The sequence below is a fragment of the Solea solea genome, chromosome 11 (genome assembly GCF_958295425.1).
Source record: "Solea solea chromosome 11, fSolSol10.1, whole genome shotgun sequence".
Lineage (NCBI taxonomy): Eukaryota > Metazoa > Chordata > Actinopteri > Pleuronectiformes > Soleidae > Solea > Solea solea.
Genome location: NC_081144.1, coordinates 26125822 through 26146502, shown reverse-complemented (window position 1 = coordinate 26146502; position 20681 = coordinate 26125822). Strand labels below are relative to the sequence as shown.

The following is a 20681-nucleotide window of genomic DNA, read 5'->3' as shown; positions in this document are numbered from 1 at the left end:
CTTCCAATCTGCCTCCATTTGACGATTACATCATTTCCATCCCATAATATAATAATATTCACCGTATTAAATATATTTGCAGTGATATTTTATTAAAAATGTTCAACTTGAAACCAAATTTCATTGTAGGTTTTTACTCGATTATGAAAAAGTTCATTTATTTAAAAGTATTTTAAATAAAATAAATAAATCAATGTTTCTGGTGTTTTGTTTAAAATTTGTTTAAAATGTGGGCAAATTAGTTTAAAGTTTGGTCAAATTGGTAAATATGTTAACAGTACATTTAAATATTTTTACTGTAACTAAGTAAATCTGAACTTCACAACATTTTTGTTTCGTAACACAATCGTCCACTCCTGACAAATCCACTGCTGTCTTTGTTTGTTTGTTTGTCTGCTGATCTTTATGTGGATTTATGTCTTTGTCAATATTTAATTTTCCATCATCAGTCAGTCTCTCTCTGTGTGTGTGTGTGTGTGTTGTTCTGTCTGTTCCTGATCAGCTGGATCAGCACAGTCACCTTCTGTACTCTGTCTCCCTCTGCAGGCGACTGCTGGCACTGCATAGTGAGTGAAGCCTTAAAATTAAAAAAACAAACACGATCAAATTTAAATGGAAATAAATAAATAGTAAATATATATATATATATATGTATATATATATCTATGTATACATATATATGAAAATAAAAATATATGTCTATATACATAGTATAGTATAGTCCTTTATTGTCATTGTAACCTGTACAACGAAATTAAAAAAGTGCCAGACAAAAAGTGTTCTTTATAGTGCATAAATAAAAAATATTAAATAAAAAAAGACATAAAATAGTATGTATATATATATACATATATATATATATACATATACATATATATATATATTTACTATTTTATGTCTGGTTTAAAATAAAATAAATGTATTGAAGACATAATACAATTCTGCTATTTTGATTTATTTTTATTTTACTGTTGTAAAAGTGAAGGTCACTTCATCAATAATCAGATTCAAACATGTAAACAAAATTTGTCAACAAGTCTGAACTTAAACGTCATATTTTACAAATAACCTTGATGATATTTGAAACTTTACTTTATTTTATTATAATTTACAGAAACAGAGATTATAGAAAAAAACATCCGGGATTTTTTCCTGTGATTGATTTTGTTCTTTAAAGTGACCACAGGGGGGCGACAAAACACAGCCTGTATTCAGCAACTGTATTTGCTGAGTCATCTGTGATTTTCACACATCATCATCATCTTCATCACACACACACACACACACACACACCCCTTGCGGTGTTTTCCGGGATCATGGCACCACCGCTGCTTCCACCCGGGATCAGCAGCAGCAGCAGCAGCGGCGTCATCATCATCATCAGCAGCAGCAGCAGCCATGTCTGACCATCACCGGTCGGGACAGTAGAGTTTTATTTTACACCGAGAGAGAAAAAAGGGTGAAAAAACAATGCGCTCGCAGAGGCGCGGAGACACCGTGACGCTACGTCATTGACGCATGTGACAGGGAAACACGCGTTTTCAGGGATTTTTCTGTTACTGGAAAGCGGAGTTGGAGGAAGTCTAAGTCTTGTCGCAGTCTATCAGCAGCAGCAGCAGCAGCGTGGTGGCGCGTGGATTACCGTGGACAATAGTCTCAGCAGCACAAACACCAGCAGGTCGGTCAGTTTGTTTGTTTGTTTGTTTGTGTCCACTTTGTCAACAACAGCTGACGTCACCTCCGAACTCTTTTAAAAACTCTTTGATTTCCACCGCGTTGTGTCGCGTGCGCAGGTGATTCCGCAACTCACGCTGCGGAATCGTTGCCGCGCGCAGGTAAATGGATTGTGTTCGCTGTTATTCCGCTTGCATGTCCCCGTGGAGACACATTACGACGCGTCAAGAAACGCACGCTTTAAAACACACCGGAACGACCTGATTCCGGTTCTGTTCACAACTAAGTTCCAGAACCGTCCCGGTCCGAGCGCGAGGCAACTTCCCCCCCGCGACCGGCTGCGGTCACCTCCTCCCCGGGTAGAAGCGTCAGGAAAACACGGGGAGAGACAAAGTGACCGGTGAGGACAAAAGGCCCCGTGGAGGAATCTCTGTGTGCCGCAGTGTGAACACCGTCCCGGGACGTTTGTCCTCCTGTTTCCGCTCACACGCCGCTCTCTGCCCGCAGTCGAGCTCACTTGTCCGGGGTGTTGTGAGGAGCTTTGTCCCGCTGATCCTCGGCTTCTGTTCTCCAGGTTCTTCATGTTCTTCATGTTCTCCAGGTTCTTCATGTTCTCCAGGTTCTTCATGTTCTTCAGTTTAGTCTTAATGTGGTCGGTCAGCTTCAGCTTCAGCAGCAGCAGCATTTGCGTGTGAATTATTGATGTCCACTTCTCTGTGAAATGTCCAGATTTAAAATCATCCTTCACTGCTTTGTCTTTGTCTCCAGAAAAACAACAATAACCTTGAGTTCCTGCTGTTTTTAGTATATTTATGAAAAACACGAGTGTCGTCTTACATTTGGCAGCTTTTTATTTAAGAACTGTGTTTATGGTTAGGAGTGACTATATGCAGGGCTGCTTCAAGAGTTAAACAACTCCTGTGTGTGTGTGTGATGTTAAAATCACTGATTTTCTCTATGGACTTTGTGGGAGTGTGTGTGTGTGGGAGAATGAGCAGTTTCCAAACTTCCATTTCCTGGTATAAAAGTTTGTTTTAGCAGTGAGTGATAAAACAGTGGACATCTCAAACACTTGAGGTAGATTTGATTAGGTTAGGCATTTGTTATTCCAGTTTATTTGATGTTTTCCACGTTTGTTTGTGTGTTTCAGAGAATTATAGTCTAATATAATAATTCCTCAGCCAAATGTGTCACTTTATTAAAACACCTACAAATAAAAGTGAGACAGTCTGTGGAGCTGTGAGCTGTAGAAGTTACACACTACAGCTTTAAATTTCTGGGCAGAGGGAGTTCACAGAGTTCACTCAGCCCCCCCTCCCCCCAAAACCTGAAGTATTCCTTTGGTGTAAAGACTTGTGAAGAGCAGATGATTGTTGTCATGAGGAGTGTGCGTGTGCGTGTGTGTGTGATGGTGGTTTACTGAGTGTGTGTCCTGCACACACTGGAGACACATGTGTGTCCCTCACTGATCTGTCTCTGCCAGCCTCTTCTCACTGCCACGTCCATCACACACAGGACTTTCTCTCCTAAAACCCTCAGGGCGTTTTTCCTATATTTACACAAAGTCCAATGTTCACAAATGTTGAAGGATGGAAATTATTAATAAGTTACTAAGCTTTTAAATTTTTCAGATTCATAAATGTGAATATTTCCTTTACCCGTATTATATTTGTGTTGTTCTTGGACATTTACCCGTCTTATATTTGTGTTGTTCTTGGACCTTTACCCGTCTTATATTTGTGTTGTTCTTGGACCTTTACCCGTCTTATATTTGTGTTGTTCTTGGACATTTACCCGTCTTATATTTGTGTTGTTCTTGGACATTTACCCGTCTTATATTTGTGTTGTTCTTGGACCTTTACCCGTCTTATATTTGTGTTGTTCTTGGATCTTTACCCGTCTTATATTTGTGTTGTTCTTGGACATTTACCCGTCTTATATTTGTGTTGTTCTTGGACCTTTACCCGTCTTATATTTGTGTTGTTCTTGGACATTTACCCGTCTTATGTTTGTGTTGTTCTTGGATCTTTACCCGTCCTATATTTGTGTTGTTCTTGGATCTTTACCCGTCTTATATTTGTGTTGTTCTTGGACATTTACCCGTCTTATATTTGTGTTCTTGGATCTTTACCCGTCTCATATTTGTGTTGTTTATGGACCTTTACCCGTCTTATATTTGTGTTGTTCTTGGACCTTTACCCGTCTTATATTTGTGTTGTTCTTGGACCTTTACCCGTCTCATATTTATGTTGTTCTTGGACATTTACCCGTCTCATATTTGTGTTGTTCTTGGACATTTACCCGTCTCATATTTATGTTGTTCTTGGACATTTACCCGTCTCATATTTGTGTTGTTCTTGGATCTTTACCCGTCTCATATTTGTGTTGTTCTTGGATCTTTACCCGTCTTATATCTGTGTTGTTCTTGGACATTTACCCGTCTTATATTTGTGTTGTTATTGGACATTTACCCGTCTTATATTTGTGTTGTTTATGGACCTTTACCCGTCTTATATTTGTGTTGTTCTTGGATCTTTACCCGTCTTATATTTGTGTTGTTCTTGGACATTTACCCATCTTATATTTGTGTTCTTGGATCTTTACCCGTCTCATATTTGTGTTGTTCTTGGACCTTTACCCGTCTTATATTTGTGTTGTTCTTGGACCTTTACCCGTCTCATATTTATGTTGTTCTTGGACATTTACCCGTCTCATATTTGTGTTGTTCTTGGACATTTACCCGTCTCATATTTATGTTGTTCTTGGACATTTACCCGTCTCATATTTGTGTTGTTCTTGGATCTTTACCCGTCTCATATTTGTGTTCTTGGATCTTTACCCGTCTCATATTTGTGTTGTTCTTGGATCTTTACCCGTCTTATATCTGTGTTGTTCTTGGACATTTACCCGTCTTATATTTGTGTTGTTATTGGACATTTACCCGTCTTATATTTGTGTTGTTCTTGGATCTTTACCCGTCTTATGTTTGTGTTGTTCTTGGATCTTTACCTGTCTTATGTTTGTGTTGTTCTTGGATCTTTACCCGTCTCATATTTGTGTTGTTCTTGGATCTTTACCCGTCTCATATTTGTGTTCTTGGATCTTTACCCGTCTCATATTTGTGTTGTTCTTGGATCTTTACCCGTCTTATATTTGTGTTGTTCTTGGACATTTACCCGTCTTATATTTGTGTTGTTCTTGGATCTTTACCCGTCTAATGTTTGTGTTGTTCTTGGATCTTTACCCGTCTTATGTTTGTGTTGTTCTTGGACATTTACCCGTCTCATGTTTGTGTTGTTCTTGGACATTTACCCATCTTATATTTGTGTTGTTCTTGGACATTTACCCGTCTTATATTTGTGTTGTTCTTGGACATTTACCTGTCTCATTTGTTCTTGGATCTTTACCAGTCTCATATTTGTGTTGTTCTTGGATCTTTACCCGTCTCATATTTGTGTTGTTCTTGGACCTTTACCCGTCTTCTATTTGTGTTGTTCTTGGATCTTTACCTGTCTTATATTTGTGTTGTTCTTGGAAATTTACCCGTCTCATATTTGTGTTGTTCTTGGATCTTTACCAGTCTCATATTTGTGTTGTTTTTGGACCTTTACCCGTCTTATATTTGTTTTGTTCTTGGATCTTTACCCGTCTTATATTTGTGTTGTTCTTGGATCTTTACCCGTCTTATATTTGTGTTGTTCTTGGACATTTACCCGCCTTATATTTGTGTTGTTCTTGGACTTTTACCCATCTTATATTTGTGTTGTTCTTGGACATTTACCCGTCTTATATTTGTGTTGTTCTTGGACCTTTACCCGTCTTATATTTGTGTTGTTCTTGGATCTTTACCCGTCTCATGTTTGTGTTGTTCTTGGATCTTTACCCGTCTCATGTTTGTGTTGTTCTTGGACCTTTACCCGTCTTATATTTGTGTTGATCTTGGATCTTTACCGTCTTATATTTGTGTTGTTCTTGGATCTTTACCTTTCTCATGTTTGTGTTGTTCTTGGATCTTTACCTGTCTCATGTTTGTGTTGTTCTTGGATCTTTACCTGTCTCATGTTTGTGTTGTTCTTGGACCTTTACCCGTCTTATATTTGTGTTGATCTTGGATCTTTACCCGTCTTATATTTGTGTTGTTCTTGGATCTTTACCTTTCTCATATTTGTGTTGTTCTTGGACCTTTACCCGTCTCATGTTTGTGTTGTTCTTGGACCTTTACCTGTCTTATATTTGTGTTGTTCTTGGACCTTTACGCGTCTTATATTTGTGTTGTTCTTGGATCTTTACCCGACTCATATTTGTGTTGTTCTTGGATCTTTACCCGTCTTATATTTGTGTTGTTCGTGGACCTTTACCCGTCTTATATTTGTATAACTTGCTGTGTCAAGTGTTTCCCCTGTGTAACCTGCAGGAGAATGACTTTCTCATTTCATTTGCTCTAATATGACACATACGATGTGCAACAAGGACGGTGTTCGTCTTCTTCTCACAGTGAAGTCCAGGAGAACATGCAAATGAGGGGGGAGGGGGGGTTTCCACAGAGATGATCCACGGGTGACGGATGATACAAATGAATGTGAGATTCTCAGTTTTTCCGTCGTGAACTTTGTTTGACTCAGAATCAAACGCCTCGCGTTGTGATGTAAACTGCATCAACCGGGCTCACGTTGTAACTGAGCAGAGACGATGATGTCAACGAGGAAAAGCCGCATTTAAACGTCTTGTTGTAGTGAATTAAAGTGAAGAACGCTGGGTTTGAATTCCCTCAGAGCGCTGGCTGTCTCTAATCAGCCTGAAAGGATGAATGGCCTTTGTTGAAGCCTGCGAGGTCAGACACAAAGAACACACTGGTGTGTGTCTGTGTGTCTGTGTGTGTGTGTGTGTGTGTGTGTGTGTGTGTGTGTGTGTGTGTGGGGATATGGATAGATTGAAGGAGCAGGAAGTGAAGGGCAGACAGAAATACTCAGTGAAAGCTGCCTTTACCTCGAGGCCAGAAAAGAAAGTGGACTCACAATGTTATTTTAACACACTTTGCAAACACATACGCACACACTTTTGTCCTATTTATTCCATTTATTTTTAAATTCTTCTGTCTCCTTTAACATCCATGTATATAGTGATAAATACAGTGAAGTACAGGAATAAATTAAAGGGATAAGTCAGTTATTTCAAAGTGTGTTTGTTTAAAGTTTTGATGAATAAGTCGTGAGCGCCCCCTGTGGCAAGAACCTGTCTTTAAAAACCATGGACACAAACTAGGGTTGCATCAATAAGTCGATCCTTCTGTTCATTGGTTTGAGCGTTTTTTTTTAATAACTAAAACAAGTTTGTGTGATTTTTCAGCTCCAGAAACTTGAATATTATATAGAGAGAGAGAGAGACATACGGAGAGAGACACACACAGAGAGACACACTCACAGAGAGAGACACAAAAGATGTATATAAAGAATGATGATGATGATGATTGTGATATGATGATGATGATGATGATGATGGTTGTCCTCTCTCTCCTCCCTCAGCCTGTGGGCGTTGGTGGCACCGCTGAGAAGATGGACAGGATGAAGATAATCAAGCGTCGTCTGTCCATGTCTCTACGCAGCGCTCGACCCGTCGACGACTCGCTTTCTGAACTGGCCGAACAGATAACACTGGACGAGTCGACGGTGGCCAGAGACAACGGTGAGACATGTGGACATCACGAGACAGACAAAGACACAAGCATGTCCATGGTTTATTTACACTTTCATTGGGTGGCGGGGATCACTAGAGACTCCACAATACCATATTATCCCGATATTTAAGTCACCATACGATATTATCACAATATTTAAATCACCGTGATATGATATTATCGCGATATTTAAGTCACCGTGATACGATATTATCACAATATTTAAGTCACTGTGATACAGTATTAGCACGATATTTAAGTCACATGATATGATATTAGCACGATATTTAAGTCAATTTGATACAATATTAGCACAATATTTAAGTCACCGTGATATATTAGCACGATATTTAAGTCACCGTGAAATATTAGCACGATATTTAAGTCACCGTGATATGATATTAGCACGATATTTAAGTCACGTGATACGATTTTAGCAAGATATTTAAGTCACATGATATGATATTAGCACGATATTTAAGTCACTTTGATACAATATTAGCACAATATTTAAGTCACCGTGATATATTAGCACGATATTTAAATCACCGTGAAATTATATTAGCACGATATTTAAGTCACCGTGATACGATATTAGCACGATATTTAAGTCACCGTGATACGATATTAGCACGATATTTAAGTCACCGTGATACGATATTAGCACGATATTTAAGTCACCGTGATACGATATTATCACAATATTAGTCGAGTTACATCATAGAAATGCTTCTAAATTTTTTGGTCGATTTGTTCTCATGTTTTTCCAATGTAAAAATAAAATTTAATTTTAAATTAGAAGCATGACGTACACGTGTTCTCACCATCAAAACAATCATTAAGCGTAGTTTAACGCCAGTGGGAAGCAGCTCGGCATCATGGGAATTGTTGTCCTGTTTGGTTTCTCCTGTGCGACAATGAGTCGTCATTTTTGGTAATTTTTCAAAAACCGACACAAACTCTTTGTTATTTAATAATCATTCGTTATGCAGAGTCATCATTTATTGAATATGTTTTGATGTTTTTTGCCACACAGAGAAAATCTCTTATCATGAGTCGGTCCATGTCAACATAGAAAAAGCCTGAACAGTCGACCTCTAGTTAGTAATGTGGCTCCCCCCACGACAGAAAAACTTTCTCGCGCTCTCTTCTCAGACTCATACAAATGTTCTCATACTCGACGTCTTGTTGAGACGTCGCAATACTCGGCCGTTGGGCACGGACTTTACTGGGTTTGTCCTTCTCGTGGCTGGAGTGAATTTAAAACGTTTGCCCTGTAAAAGCCTTGAATGATGGAGGTTTTATTTGATCATCACAGGCATTAAAACCTGAAATAATCTTTGTGTTTTTCCATCTTCACCTTCATCATCACTCCTCTGTGTTAAAGTCACACTCTCATCACTGTGTGAAAAAAAACCTGTGTGCCATCTGGTGGACGTCTGTCTCCACTGCAGCTCTGCAGAGACCCCACCTGACTCAGTGTGTGTGTGTGTGTGTGTGTGTTCATGTGTTCATCTTGCCCTTGGGCAGAAACCAGGTCAGATGACAGAGAGAGAAGCAGGTTGCTGAGTTATTCGCTAAGTTATTCTCATCCCGTCATCTCTCGCTCTTCCCTTCTTATCCCTCCGTTCCGCAGCTGTTAGGAAGTGAGTGTGATGATGGATGAAGAGCAGGAACATTAATCTTTTACCACTTCCATACTTCCATCTTGTACTCTCACGTTTCCCTAACCTTTTCCCCTCTATCATGGCCCCGCCCACCACATCTGTCTATAACATCATGAAACTGTGCGACTGATGTTGAAGCAATTTGTTTTCATCTAATTGTTGCTAATTATTTGGTAAAAGTCACTTGAATATTTCCTCGATGAATGGAGTAGTTTTTAGTCCATAAAAGCGTTCAGATTGTCCTTCACTGGAGATCAGCGGCCCAGAGCCGGACTGAAACACATCAACTCAACACTGAATACTTTTGTCCACGTATAGTATGAAATGGTGAATCTGTTGTCTGTGGTTCCCGTCGTTGCATCTTCTTGGATCGTTTTTCAGCTTTTCTATGAGTGACAGCACAGCGGTGGATTCTGCTGTCCACAGAATCCACCGTGTCCTCCATTGGTGTTGTGTTTGTGTCGCTTATAAAATGGTGTCTCGCGGTTTCTGCCCATGTTGAGGAGGAACTATGAAGTCATGAAACCGACGTGACTGAGTAGAGCTTGAATCCGTGATCTCCATCATCCTGGTTCACAACATCATCCATTCTAAAAACAGCAAACAGAGACCTTTGCTGCAGTTGTGTAGATGAGAAGAGCCTGTGGTGTGTGAGGGATTAGTCGCAGGTATTTTACTTTGTTTAAGCCTTTTGTTTGTTCAAAAGCTTAACTTTGACCCAGAGAAACTTTACTTCTCCTCCAGGCTCTTATTTCTTCTCCTTTCATCTGTTTCTTCTCGTTCTGTTTTTCTCATTCAGTCTTGATCAGTGTCATCAACACTCTGCATGATATATCACTATATTTATCTTTTTATACATGTGTACATATATACATATATGCATACTGTATATATGTATATGTAAATATATGTGTGTATATATTTATATATGTATATGTATATATACATATATATGTAATTAAGTACCAAGTGCTAATGGGGGTGTTTTCAGAGGTAACAGCGTGTCTTCAGAGAACACCCCCCTTGTTTTCAGTATTTTGGATTAGCCCAACCCACAGGAGACAGAAAGCCTATAGAACGTCCGGGTTTTTTTTTTAATGTTGAGCTACAGTCAGTCATCCTCTAACATCCATGTCACAGACGTCACAGACATCAAAGACATCACAGTGTGGCAGCATTTTACAAAAATAGATGGGGATAAAAAGTCAAATGCAAAGTTTGCCAGCAACAGTTTTCCTATCACAGCTCGATTACAAACATATCATATTAACACGGTAAGCTAGCTTGTCTTCGTTATGTTGCTCCGTCCGTTTTGAGCACATGATCATATCAGAATTAGCATATTTCAATATTTTTAGTCTAATAATCATTGATTGACAACGGCAGTGATCTATTTGTGTCTCAGCCGCGAAGCTGAGCTCCTGTGTTCAGTGTCTCTGTGAAAGGACATGAGACAAATCATCTTAATATTCCTTAACAGTTGATATCGCACTGATATCAACATAGTATCGTATATAGTATATTTTCGGAAATCATGCGCTGTGATATTGCGCAGATGCAAAACGCCTTCAGAGCCGTTTTTTCAGGGCATTGCTGTGGTGTGTTCTAGTTTGTGTGTTTTCTCCTTCCTGTTGTCGTGTGTAGTAACTTCCTGTTGTCGTGTGTAGTAACTTCCTGTTGTCGTGTGTAGTAACCTGGTTCTTTTGTTCCTTTTTGTTTGGACACCAGAGCTTTAAGTTTCTTTACCATCAACGTTAACAGTATTTACTTTGAAATAAAGTAACACCTTTTGGTTTGAATTCTTAACTGCCTCTGTTGCCCTTCTTTGGCCCTCCTGGGTCATTATTCCTTCTTTATATGTTTATGTTTAAGTCTTTCACTGTGTTTGTGTTCCTGCGCTTCTGCTACATCAATGTTTCAGGCTCTGCTGTAAATGTGACCTTGTGTCGTCTCTTTTTTCCATCCCTCCTTTCTTTTACATTTTTCTTGGTTTTGACCCTTCTGTCTCTGTCTGTCTCTCTCTCTCTCTGCCCCTCTCTCTGTCGCTCTCTCTCTCTGCCCCTCTCTCTGTCTCTCTCTCTCTCTCTCTGCCGCTCTCTCTATGCCCTGCTCTCCTTTCTGAGCTTCCTCTCATCTTTTCTTTCATGCTCCATATTTCTCCTCCCCCTTCTTTTACCCGTCTGTCTGTCCGTCTGTGTCATGTGACTCAGAGCCGGTGGTGGTGTGCTCCTTGCACCCTCCTGCCTCCCACAGTGCTCCCTCCTTCCTGCGTCAGTACGCCGGTCATCTGGGTCGCACCGCGCTGCGCAGAGAACCGGGCGGAGGCCTGGAAAGAGACAGAGCCTTCCTGAGTCTGCACAGGACTGGATCCCTGGGTACACACACACACACACACGCACACGCACACGCACACACACACACCTGGTAGCAACAGCATGAAACCTCGTATGGCCCAAACTGATGAATTTGTTTTCATCTAATTGTTGCTAATTATTTGGTAAAAGTCACTTGAATATTTCCTTGATGAATGGAGTAGTTTTTAGTCCATAAAATGGCAGAGCAAAGAAACCAGAACATATTCACATTTAAGAAGCTGAACAATCACAGAAACTTCATTTACTTATTGAATCAGCAGCATTTGTAGGTCATGAAAAGTACATTGTTCAAGCCATCTTAAAATAATCTGAACTGCTCCTTTATTTGTTTATGTCTTTCTCCATTTTACTACATTAAAGTCACAGATATCGTTGTTATGCTAACCACGGTCAGTGAGCGTAACAAAATCCATGTTTATTTTATCCAAAAGAAAGCTAACGCTAATCCAAAAGAAAGCTAACGCTCTAATGACCTTAATCCAACGCACACACGCACATGTTGACATTAGCTTCATGCTAACATCACCACAGTTTCCCTCTGTCTGTCTGTGTGATGTTCAGAAACTCTGCGCTCCGTAGTTTGAAATAATCCCACTAATCCCTTAATTTATTGTGGCAGAACGGCTACAATAATGCTACATACGCAGCATGCTAACACAACACAGTTTTAGAACCAAAGTGAAATCAAACAGAAGCAAACACTTTATTTATTTATTGATTTGTTTTCAACGGCCTTGTCCTGAATCTACGGCCATTTTAGAGGACAACGAGTCAGCAGATAATAACGACAGCAGGATATGAGTCAGCAGAAAATAACGACTGAAAGATACAAGTCAGCAGAAAATAATGACTGAAAGACACGAGTCAGCAGAAAATAACGACGCAAGATATGAGTCAGCAGAAAATAACGACGCAAGATATGAGTCAGCAGAAAATAACGACAGCAAGACACGAGTCAGCTGAAAATAACAACGCAAGATGTGAGTCAGCAGAAAATAACAACGCAAGATATGAGTCAGCAGAAAATAACAAGAGCAAGACATGAGTCAGCAGAAAATAACGACAGCAAGACTTGAGTCAGCAGAAAATAACGACTGCAAGATATAAGTCAGCAGAAAATAACAACGCAAGATATGAGTCAGCAGAAAATAATGACGCAAGGCACGAGTCAGCAGAAAATAACAACACAAGATATGAGTCAGCAGAAAATAACAACAGCAAGATATGAGTCTGCAGAAAATAATGACACGAGATATGAGTCAGCAGTAAATAACAGCAGCAAGACATGAATCAGCAGAAAATAACGACAGCAAGACTCGAGTCAGCAGAAAATAACGATGGCAAGATATGAGTCAGCGGAAAATAACAACACAAGATATGATTCAGCAGAAAATAACGACGGCAAGATATGAGTCAGCAGAAAATAACAACCCAAGATATGATTCAGCAGAAAATAACAATGCAAGATATGAGTCAGCAGAAAATAACAACGCAATATATGAGTCAGCAGAAAATAACAACAGCAATATGTGAGTTGCTAAAAGCAGCTATTACGTGTTTTAAATTTTTCAGTGTGAAGTGTGTTTCAGGCTGAAGTGTGAGTTTGTGTTGTGTGTGTGTGTGTGTGTGAGACGGTGACTTCACTCTGCGCTCAAATCTTGACTCACAACTAACAATAGATTCTACTCTATTATTAAATCTTGATAAGGTGTAGTTTGAAATGTTAAATGGCACTGTGTGTGTGTGTCTGTGTGTGTCTCTCTGTGTGTGTGTTACCCGCTGGTAGGATTTTGCTGACTCACTGTTAGCTGCTCAGCAGTCAGAGCACGTCGCAGTCCTTTAATAGAACAACATGATGATGCAATCTCTTTCCTGCTGCACATCACCCCCCTTCCTTCACTGCTCCACTCCTTTTTTCTCTGCCTCTCCCCCTCTCTTCTCTCTTCTCCTCCTCTTTTCTTCTCCTCCTCTCTCCTCTGTCTGTGAAGTTATTTCTGATCTTGTCTCAGATCTTAAGCTGTCACTCACACACTGATGTCCTGAGTAATTCACCTGCTAAGTTTAAAATCGAATAATAAAATAGAGTCATCATGAATCCGTGACTAAATGAATTTTTTTTAGTTTCTTAAATGTGAATATGTTGCGCTCTCTTTGCTCCGTAAAACAAAGAAATCATTCAAAGAAACAAATACAAGACATTTGAGAACATCATTTCCAGGTTTGAAAAAGAATGGACCAAACCATTATTAGAAAATAATCGACCATTTAACGGATTATAAAAAGTAATACACAAAAGACACAAAATAATATATAATATATTACAAAAGAAATGATTTCCACACTGTTGGTTGTTGATCTAGCGGCTGGTGAGAAGCTCAGTCTCAGTGTCTACTTTGTGTGGGAGGAGCCAGTGAGATGGTTCAGGTACCCGGTGAGGAGGAGGAGGAGGAGGAGATGTTCCTGACACGTCGTGCTCTATCTGGTTTAAGTGTCCAGTGTAAAACCTTGTGATGGACTCCTCTGTGTTTGGCCTCGTTCTCTTCATCTCACAATCATCTTTAAATGTTTGTGAGCTGCCCTCATGGGTGACATCATCACTGAAGATGAAGAAGCCATGACATGACCTTCACTGTGTTTCACACATGAGCTTCTTTGTTTGATCTTTTCTTTCTCTATCACTTTGGTCAAAGTTCATCTTTGTCTCACAGTCTATGAAACTTTGTCTCTGTACTTTTTGCTTCCTGTTCCTCTGTTAATGAGTGGTTAGCATGGTGTGCTGTATGTTCTGTGATAGCTTCACTGCTGCCCTCTGGAGGTTGTTGCTGATGTCACTCACAGTTGTTTACAGCTCTCACTGATGTTGCTCATGTGTTCCTTGGTCGACCTGTTGGACACCACTGTTTTCTTTCTTCCAAATGTTTGGACTGGCTCTGGCCAATATTTGTGCAAGGCTCTCATTAGGATTGTGCCGATGGCCGATGTTGTCGTCCATCGTGATTGGCTGACCGACGTCACCTTGGTGGCTCTCCATCGTGATGCCACGCCCCCACCCTGTCAGACACAAACTAATCCTACAATATTGAGATTTTAGACATTTCGCTGGTAATTGTTGGAGATGAACTTAGGTTTTTAGGATTGTTCAGTCTTTGTAACTGATCTACAGCAGAGAGCAGCAGGGCGAGTAGAGCCGAGTGTTACTTGTGACAGGTGCGTAGGTGGAGCACAAAGTAATGTGTGCCATGTGTTTACATTAGCGAGCCGCAGGTGAAAATCTCCGTCACCTGTATATTTGGAGTTATTCCTCTTATTGTGAGAGTCGCACAATAATAAGAGAGGCTGTGTATCAGCCTGCAGTGTGTGAGTAAAAAGCCGTTTGTTGTTGTTGCCGTAATGAGCTAATCCGAGCTAGCGGTCTTTGGTGGTCTCCTTACTATGGTTCGGGGGTCTACCAGCTTTTTTGGTAGATTATGAACTCCCCGCGACATTCACTCGATCATCATCCATCACAGAGACTTTGTGTCTCTGTGGACTTTGGTGTAGGAGAGTGAGTGCTTTACAAACTTCAGTTTGCACTGGAGAGATGAAGCAAAGCAAACATGCTGAGCATAAATGAGTCTTCAGCAGGTTTTATTATGTGTTTGTTCTGATGACTCCTCACTTTCAGTTGTGACGGTCGCCTGCCATCAGTGTCACTGGTTACCATGGCAGCACCTCGTCAAAGAAACAGCTTTTTCAGCGTTTTCAGAGCTGTGTGGGAAAGAAGGAGCGTCAGGAAGTGAGAGAGTAACTTACAGTAAGCTCTCTGCTCCCGTTAATTCAATAAGAAGATTCCTAAGATGCAGATAAAAGGTTTAGATGTAATTACCGCAGCCTAAATCCTCATGTGTGCGTGTTCCTCTGGGATTATGCACACGCCTCACCAGTGTGGAGGCAGCCTGTGGTATTTATCTAGCACAACAAGGAGGAGGTGGCAGTGAGACGTCTTTGGTCTGAAGTCGTGAGGCTCATGGACACAGCACATACGTCCGTCAGTGAACCCTGGCTTTACTTTTCTGTAACGTCACAGGTTTCCCGCAAATCACAAGTTGGATATTCACACATTAGTTCTCGCGCGGCACGGATCTACAGTAACTCCTTGTATTGGATGTCCTCAAGCTACCACATTTGTGCTGAGTCATTTCAAAGCAATGTGTGTCACAAATATTGTTAAAGCAGATATAAAGAGTCTAAACATGACTCAGCTAAAATGTCTGTGATAGAAAATCAAGCGAAATAAGATTTTACATTTTTATCTGTGCGATATCAGATCCAATGATTTTGACAAGTATTGGACCGATACCGACTGATACTGGCCAATACCGACTGACACCGGCCGATACTGACTGATACTGGCCAATACCGACTGACACCGGCCGATACTGACTGATACTGGCCAATACCGACTGACACCGGCCGATACTGACTGATACTGGCCAATACCGAGTGACACAGGCCGATACTGACTGATACCGATTCCCATCTCATTTTTATCGGCGCCTGCTTGGTGTCAGCTGAGCTTCTGCTGTAAGAAAATAAAACTAAAATGCTGAGTGAATATAGAGCCTGTCAAAAAAACGATTCCTCACAAATGAACACAAACACAACTTCCAAAACTTTTTGAGGTGAATTACTGTAGAAACGACTACTGTAATAAGTCGTTTAATAAAATCCACACTTTTACAATCCCAGCACACAGAATAATCACAATTCAGATTTTCACCCTCATAACTAACATGAATCTGCATGTTTGAATGAAACCAGCGATGATTCATAATAGTAATAGCAATGATGATAATAATGGTGTCCCTGCAGTATAAAAACACATGATACCGTGTGGACGTGGTGTCGTCACTCTGTCAATGATCGTTAAGCACTTCCATCGTCTCTGCTCGTCTGGTAATTAAACGCCTCATTATTGACATGCAGGGTGTGTGAGTGACTTAAAGACAACCTGCTTATTGACATGAAGGGAGGAGAGGTGAGGTGTTACTGTGTGGCCGCTGTGGATCTGCACACACACACACACACACTGACTGCAGGTGTTAATCCTGTAGATTATGATCAGTGACATTTCAAATGTTATCATGTTGGCATTTACCATGAGTTTGCCACTCAAAGTGTTTATCTTTCATAAATACTTTTTATGTACATAAAAATGGAAGTAGTCTCCTGTATGATCTTCTGTGGCCAACAGGGGGCGACATTAGTGGTTTATATGCAAGTCTATGACAACATTTTGCATTTGTCCTTTTTTTGACTAATGGGTTTTTTGACTTTAGGGTTCGGCTCACAGATGTCACACATTTGAAAGTCTCACATTTTTCTCTATTCAAAAATATTCTGCCTTTTCAAATATGTGAATGTAGATGTAGATATGTAAATGTGTCGAACATTATCTATCTCTATATCCTGTCGTGTCTTAAATATTGTGATTATATCGTGTCGTGTCTTAAATATCGTGATTATATCGTGTCGTGTCTTAAATATCGTGATTATATCGTGTCGTGTCTTAAATATCGTGATTATATCGTGTCGTGTCTTAAATATCATGATGATAGCGTATCATGTCTTAAATATCGTGATTATATCGTGTCGTGTCTTAAATATCGTGATAATAGCGTATTGTGTCTTACGGGGTGTAGAATACGCCCACAACACTCTGACCAGTTCTGCCACGGGCCTCTCCCCCCTTGAGTGCTCCTACAGCTTCGGAAGGGATGCTTCCTGCCCCTCGTTCAGGGGCAGGAAGCATTCATTCGCTGATGTCGTCAGACCTGGGTCCAGGCCCAGGCCCGGGCAGCCCTCCTCCGAGCCGCTGGCCACTACGCATCTGCTTCCAACCATCGTCGCTCCCAGGCTCCTGAGTACCAGCCAGGTCAAAAGGTCTGGCTCTCCACATGGGACCTCCCCCTGAAGGAGGAATCTAAGAAGCTGACCGCGCGGTTCATCGGGCTGTTCAAAATTGAAAGGGTCATCAACCCGGCATCTGTGCGGCTCAAGCTCCCCCCGGTTCATGCGAGTTCATCCCAGCTTTCACGTGTCAAAGATCAAACCGGTTCGTGAAAGTGACTTGGTCCCCATGATGCCTCCTCCTACTCCCCCTCGTCTCATTGACGGGGGTCCTGCCTACTCGTTCCTCCGCCTCCTACGGTCCCGTCGGCGTGGTAAAGGGCTACAATACCTGGTGGACTGGGAAGGCTATGGTCCCAAAGATAGGTCCTGGGTCCCAGCAAGAGATATACTGGACCATGCCCTCAACAGAAGGTTCCATCAGGAATATCCTGATCAGCCCACAAAGACCGGCCGTATCCCCAAGCCTCGGGGCCGATCTCCTCGGCCACCTCCTCTGCTCGACCAGTCTAACACTGAGTCGACAACGCCAGCTCTGAGGACCCCTCCTCTGATGAGGATGACGGACTCACGGGAGCCAGAGAGGAGAGGATGGAGGGGGATGTCTCTGAGGAATATTAGCCTTCCCACCCGACTCTGGGTGGGGTCGTTTTTTGCGGAGCCGCCCCTTGAGAGGGGGGTTCTGTCATGATTCCCCCTCACAGTTCTTCTCTCCCTCCTTCTCACCTACCAGCCACTCTCTCCTCATCAGCTCAACTCCACTCACCTGTTCACAGCAGCTGCCCCTGATCAGCCCACTATATATACTCCTCTCCACCATGCAGTCACTGCCAGATTGTTCTATGTCATTCGTCCTAGTCTGTCCAGCGTTTTTTGGACTGATTCCCCAGTTTCGACCCTGCCTGTCCCCGACCTGTCTGCTCTGTTTCTGTTCCGGTGATCAACCCAGACTTCCGCCCCTGACTACAGATTCTGCTGTGACGGAACAGCTCAGCCTCAGGTCCATTTCCTGCTATCTCCTCAGTCTGTTTGCTGCTTCAGCCACAGGGATCACCGGCTGCACCCCACGAAGCAAGTTTATACAATTGTGACGTCTTTGAACTGTTCATTGAAAAGGTGAAGAAAAAAAGTCATTACTGACTGTCTGGCTGCATCTGGGTCCTCCCCCGACCCATTACAATAATATTGCATCATGTCTTAAATATCGTGTTAATATCGTGTTCTGTCTTAAATATCGTGATAATATCGTGTCGTGTCTTAAATATCATGATAATATCGTGTCGTGTCTTAAATATCATGATAATATCGTATCGTGTCTTAAATTTCATGACTATATCGTGTCGTGTCTTAAATATCATGACTATATCGTGTCGTGTCTTAAATATCGTGATATCGTGTTGTGTCTTAAATATCATGATAATATTGTATCGTGTCTTAAATATCGTGATATCGTGTTGTGTCATGAATATCGTGATAATATCGTGTTGTGTCTTCAATATCGTGATAATATCGCATTGTCTTAAATATCGTGTTGTGTCTTAAATATCATATCATGTCTTCAATATCGTGATAATATCGTGTCGTGTCTTTAATATCGTGTTGTATTATTATTATATTACAATAATTATTATTTAATTTATTAAATAGGACATGGACTGGGGGGGCCACATGTGGTCCACGGGCCATGAGTTAGAAACCTGTGATGTAACGGTGTAACAGGAAATGCTCAAATGATGTTTTTCACTTTAGTTTCTTTGTGTCATGTGGTTATCGCTGCGTGAGAGTGAACGTGTGACTCGAGCATTAATCATGTCCGTGGGGAGGACATGAAAACATGAGGACATGACAGCATGAGGACATGAAGATATGAAAACATGACAGCATGAGGAACGTTGAGGGAAGGAGTAAGATGAGAATGTGAGGACGAAGAGAGAGAGAAAGAGGCTGATCTAAAGGAAGTGGAGAAAAAGAGAGAGAGAGAGCGACATGAGAGGGAGGAGACTCATAAAGGTAAAGGGAGGGAGGAGGAGGAAGAGGAGGAGGAATAACAAGAGTGAAATCCCTGATAGGGGCGAGAGGAGAGAGCGGTACAGCAGCAGCAGTCTGTGACGGACAGAGGACAAATCAGCTCTGAATGAAGAATAGGAGGAGGAGGAGAAGAAGACGATGATGTGGAAATGACAATGTAACAAGAAAACAGGAAAGAGGGGAGCAAAAAGAGGTCAGAAAGAAGAGTGTTTTATGACTTACAGGAACGAGGTGTGTGTGTGTGTGTGTGTGTGTGTAGGGAGATAGAGATAGAGAGAGAGACGGCGATAGAGAGGGAGCACCTGTTATTATGAGGTGACAGGTGTAACAGTTTCCTGTGTGTGTGTGTGTGTGTTTGACCTTCCTGAGTCAGCAGACGAGTGTGACTGCAGAGAGGGAGGGAGGGAGGGAGGGAGGAGTGTCCACAGGAAAACACACCCCCATAAAGAGAGAGAGAGACTCAGACACAGAGAGAGAGCTTGTCTTCCGTCCTGAAGTCAACGTTCTTCTTCTCACCACCAGGAAAAAGACATTTTTCTTCTTCTCTTTTTTGTGGAATGTGTTTTTAATAAGACGAAGAAAATTATAATAAAAATCCTCTGGAGTGATGGACACGTCCGGGGGACACCCCGCCCCCACAGGTTGTCCCGCTCGTCCCGCCCCCGTGGAGGACTCTCGAGTGGGGGGAGACGGGGCGAGAGACGCCCCGCTGAGGGTCTCGCCCTTCCGTATGCTCCGGGTTCTAGACTCGTGTCGTCCTCCTGGAATCCGCATCGGTGAGTTGAGTGTCAGGAAAGTGAAGTTTGTAAAGCACACACACACTCTGCTGCCTCGTGTGGTCACTTTGTGTCAGTGCGGTCAATCAGCAGTGGATCAACAACTCTGTGCTGTGATGTTAAAATCACTAATTTTCTCTCTGGAATTTGATGTCGGATGTCACTACATAGCCACGCCCCCTCCCTCAACTCTCAGTCCACTTCCTTGGTGTTTTTCAAAATTAGTCTTTGGGCGGAGTAAGCCTCAGATTGGCAGATTTATTACCCTTCAATTAAATTTACAAAAATACAGCAATACTATTTTATCAGTAATTCAGATTATTCTATAATCTCCATTTGTGTGTGAGTACATCTTCTGATTCACTTCATATTTTACTCATTTTGTGAACACGCAGACTTAGATGATGTAATCCAGATAGGAAGTGGGCGACCATAACTAGGTCAGCTGTGAAGCAGGTGTAGCTGTCTGCTGCCTTTAAAGTGGAGCAACAACAATATGAGATTAAGATTAATGTGTGTCTTTATCTTCGTTCACATGAAAATATGATAATCTGACATTATTGGGATTATTATTCAATTCAATTCAATTCAAACTTTA

At 41.4% G+C, this 20681-nt stretch overlaps 1 protein-coding gene across 10 annotated transcripts in view; it reads left to right on the top strand.

Annotated features, from left to right (window-relative positions):
* The first annotated feature begins 1093 nt into the window (after positions 1-1093).
* LOC131468113 (cyclin-dependent kinase 17-like) overlaps positions 1094-20681 on the top strand; it is a 40598-nt gene continuing 21010 nt past the window's right edge. Inside the window, exons 1-3 of one of the 10 annotated variants that reach the window (XM_058642010.1) lie at positions 1094-1678; positions 7197-7356; positions 11226-11390. In XM_058642010.1, the coding sequence (XP_058497993.1) occupies positions 7227-7356; positions 11226-11390 (295 nt within the window). In that variant the 5' untranslated portion in view covers positions 1094-1678; positions 7197-7226. The other 9 variants (XM_058642008.1, XM_058642012.1, XM_058642011.1 and 6 more) reach the window with 9 other exon arrangements.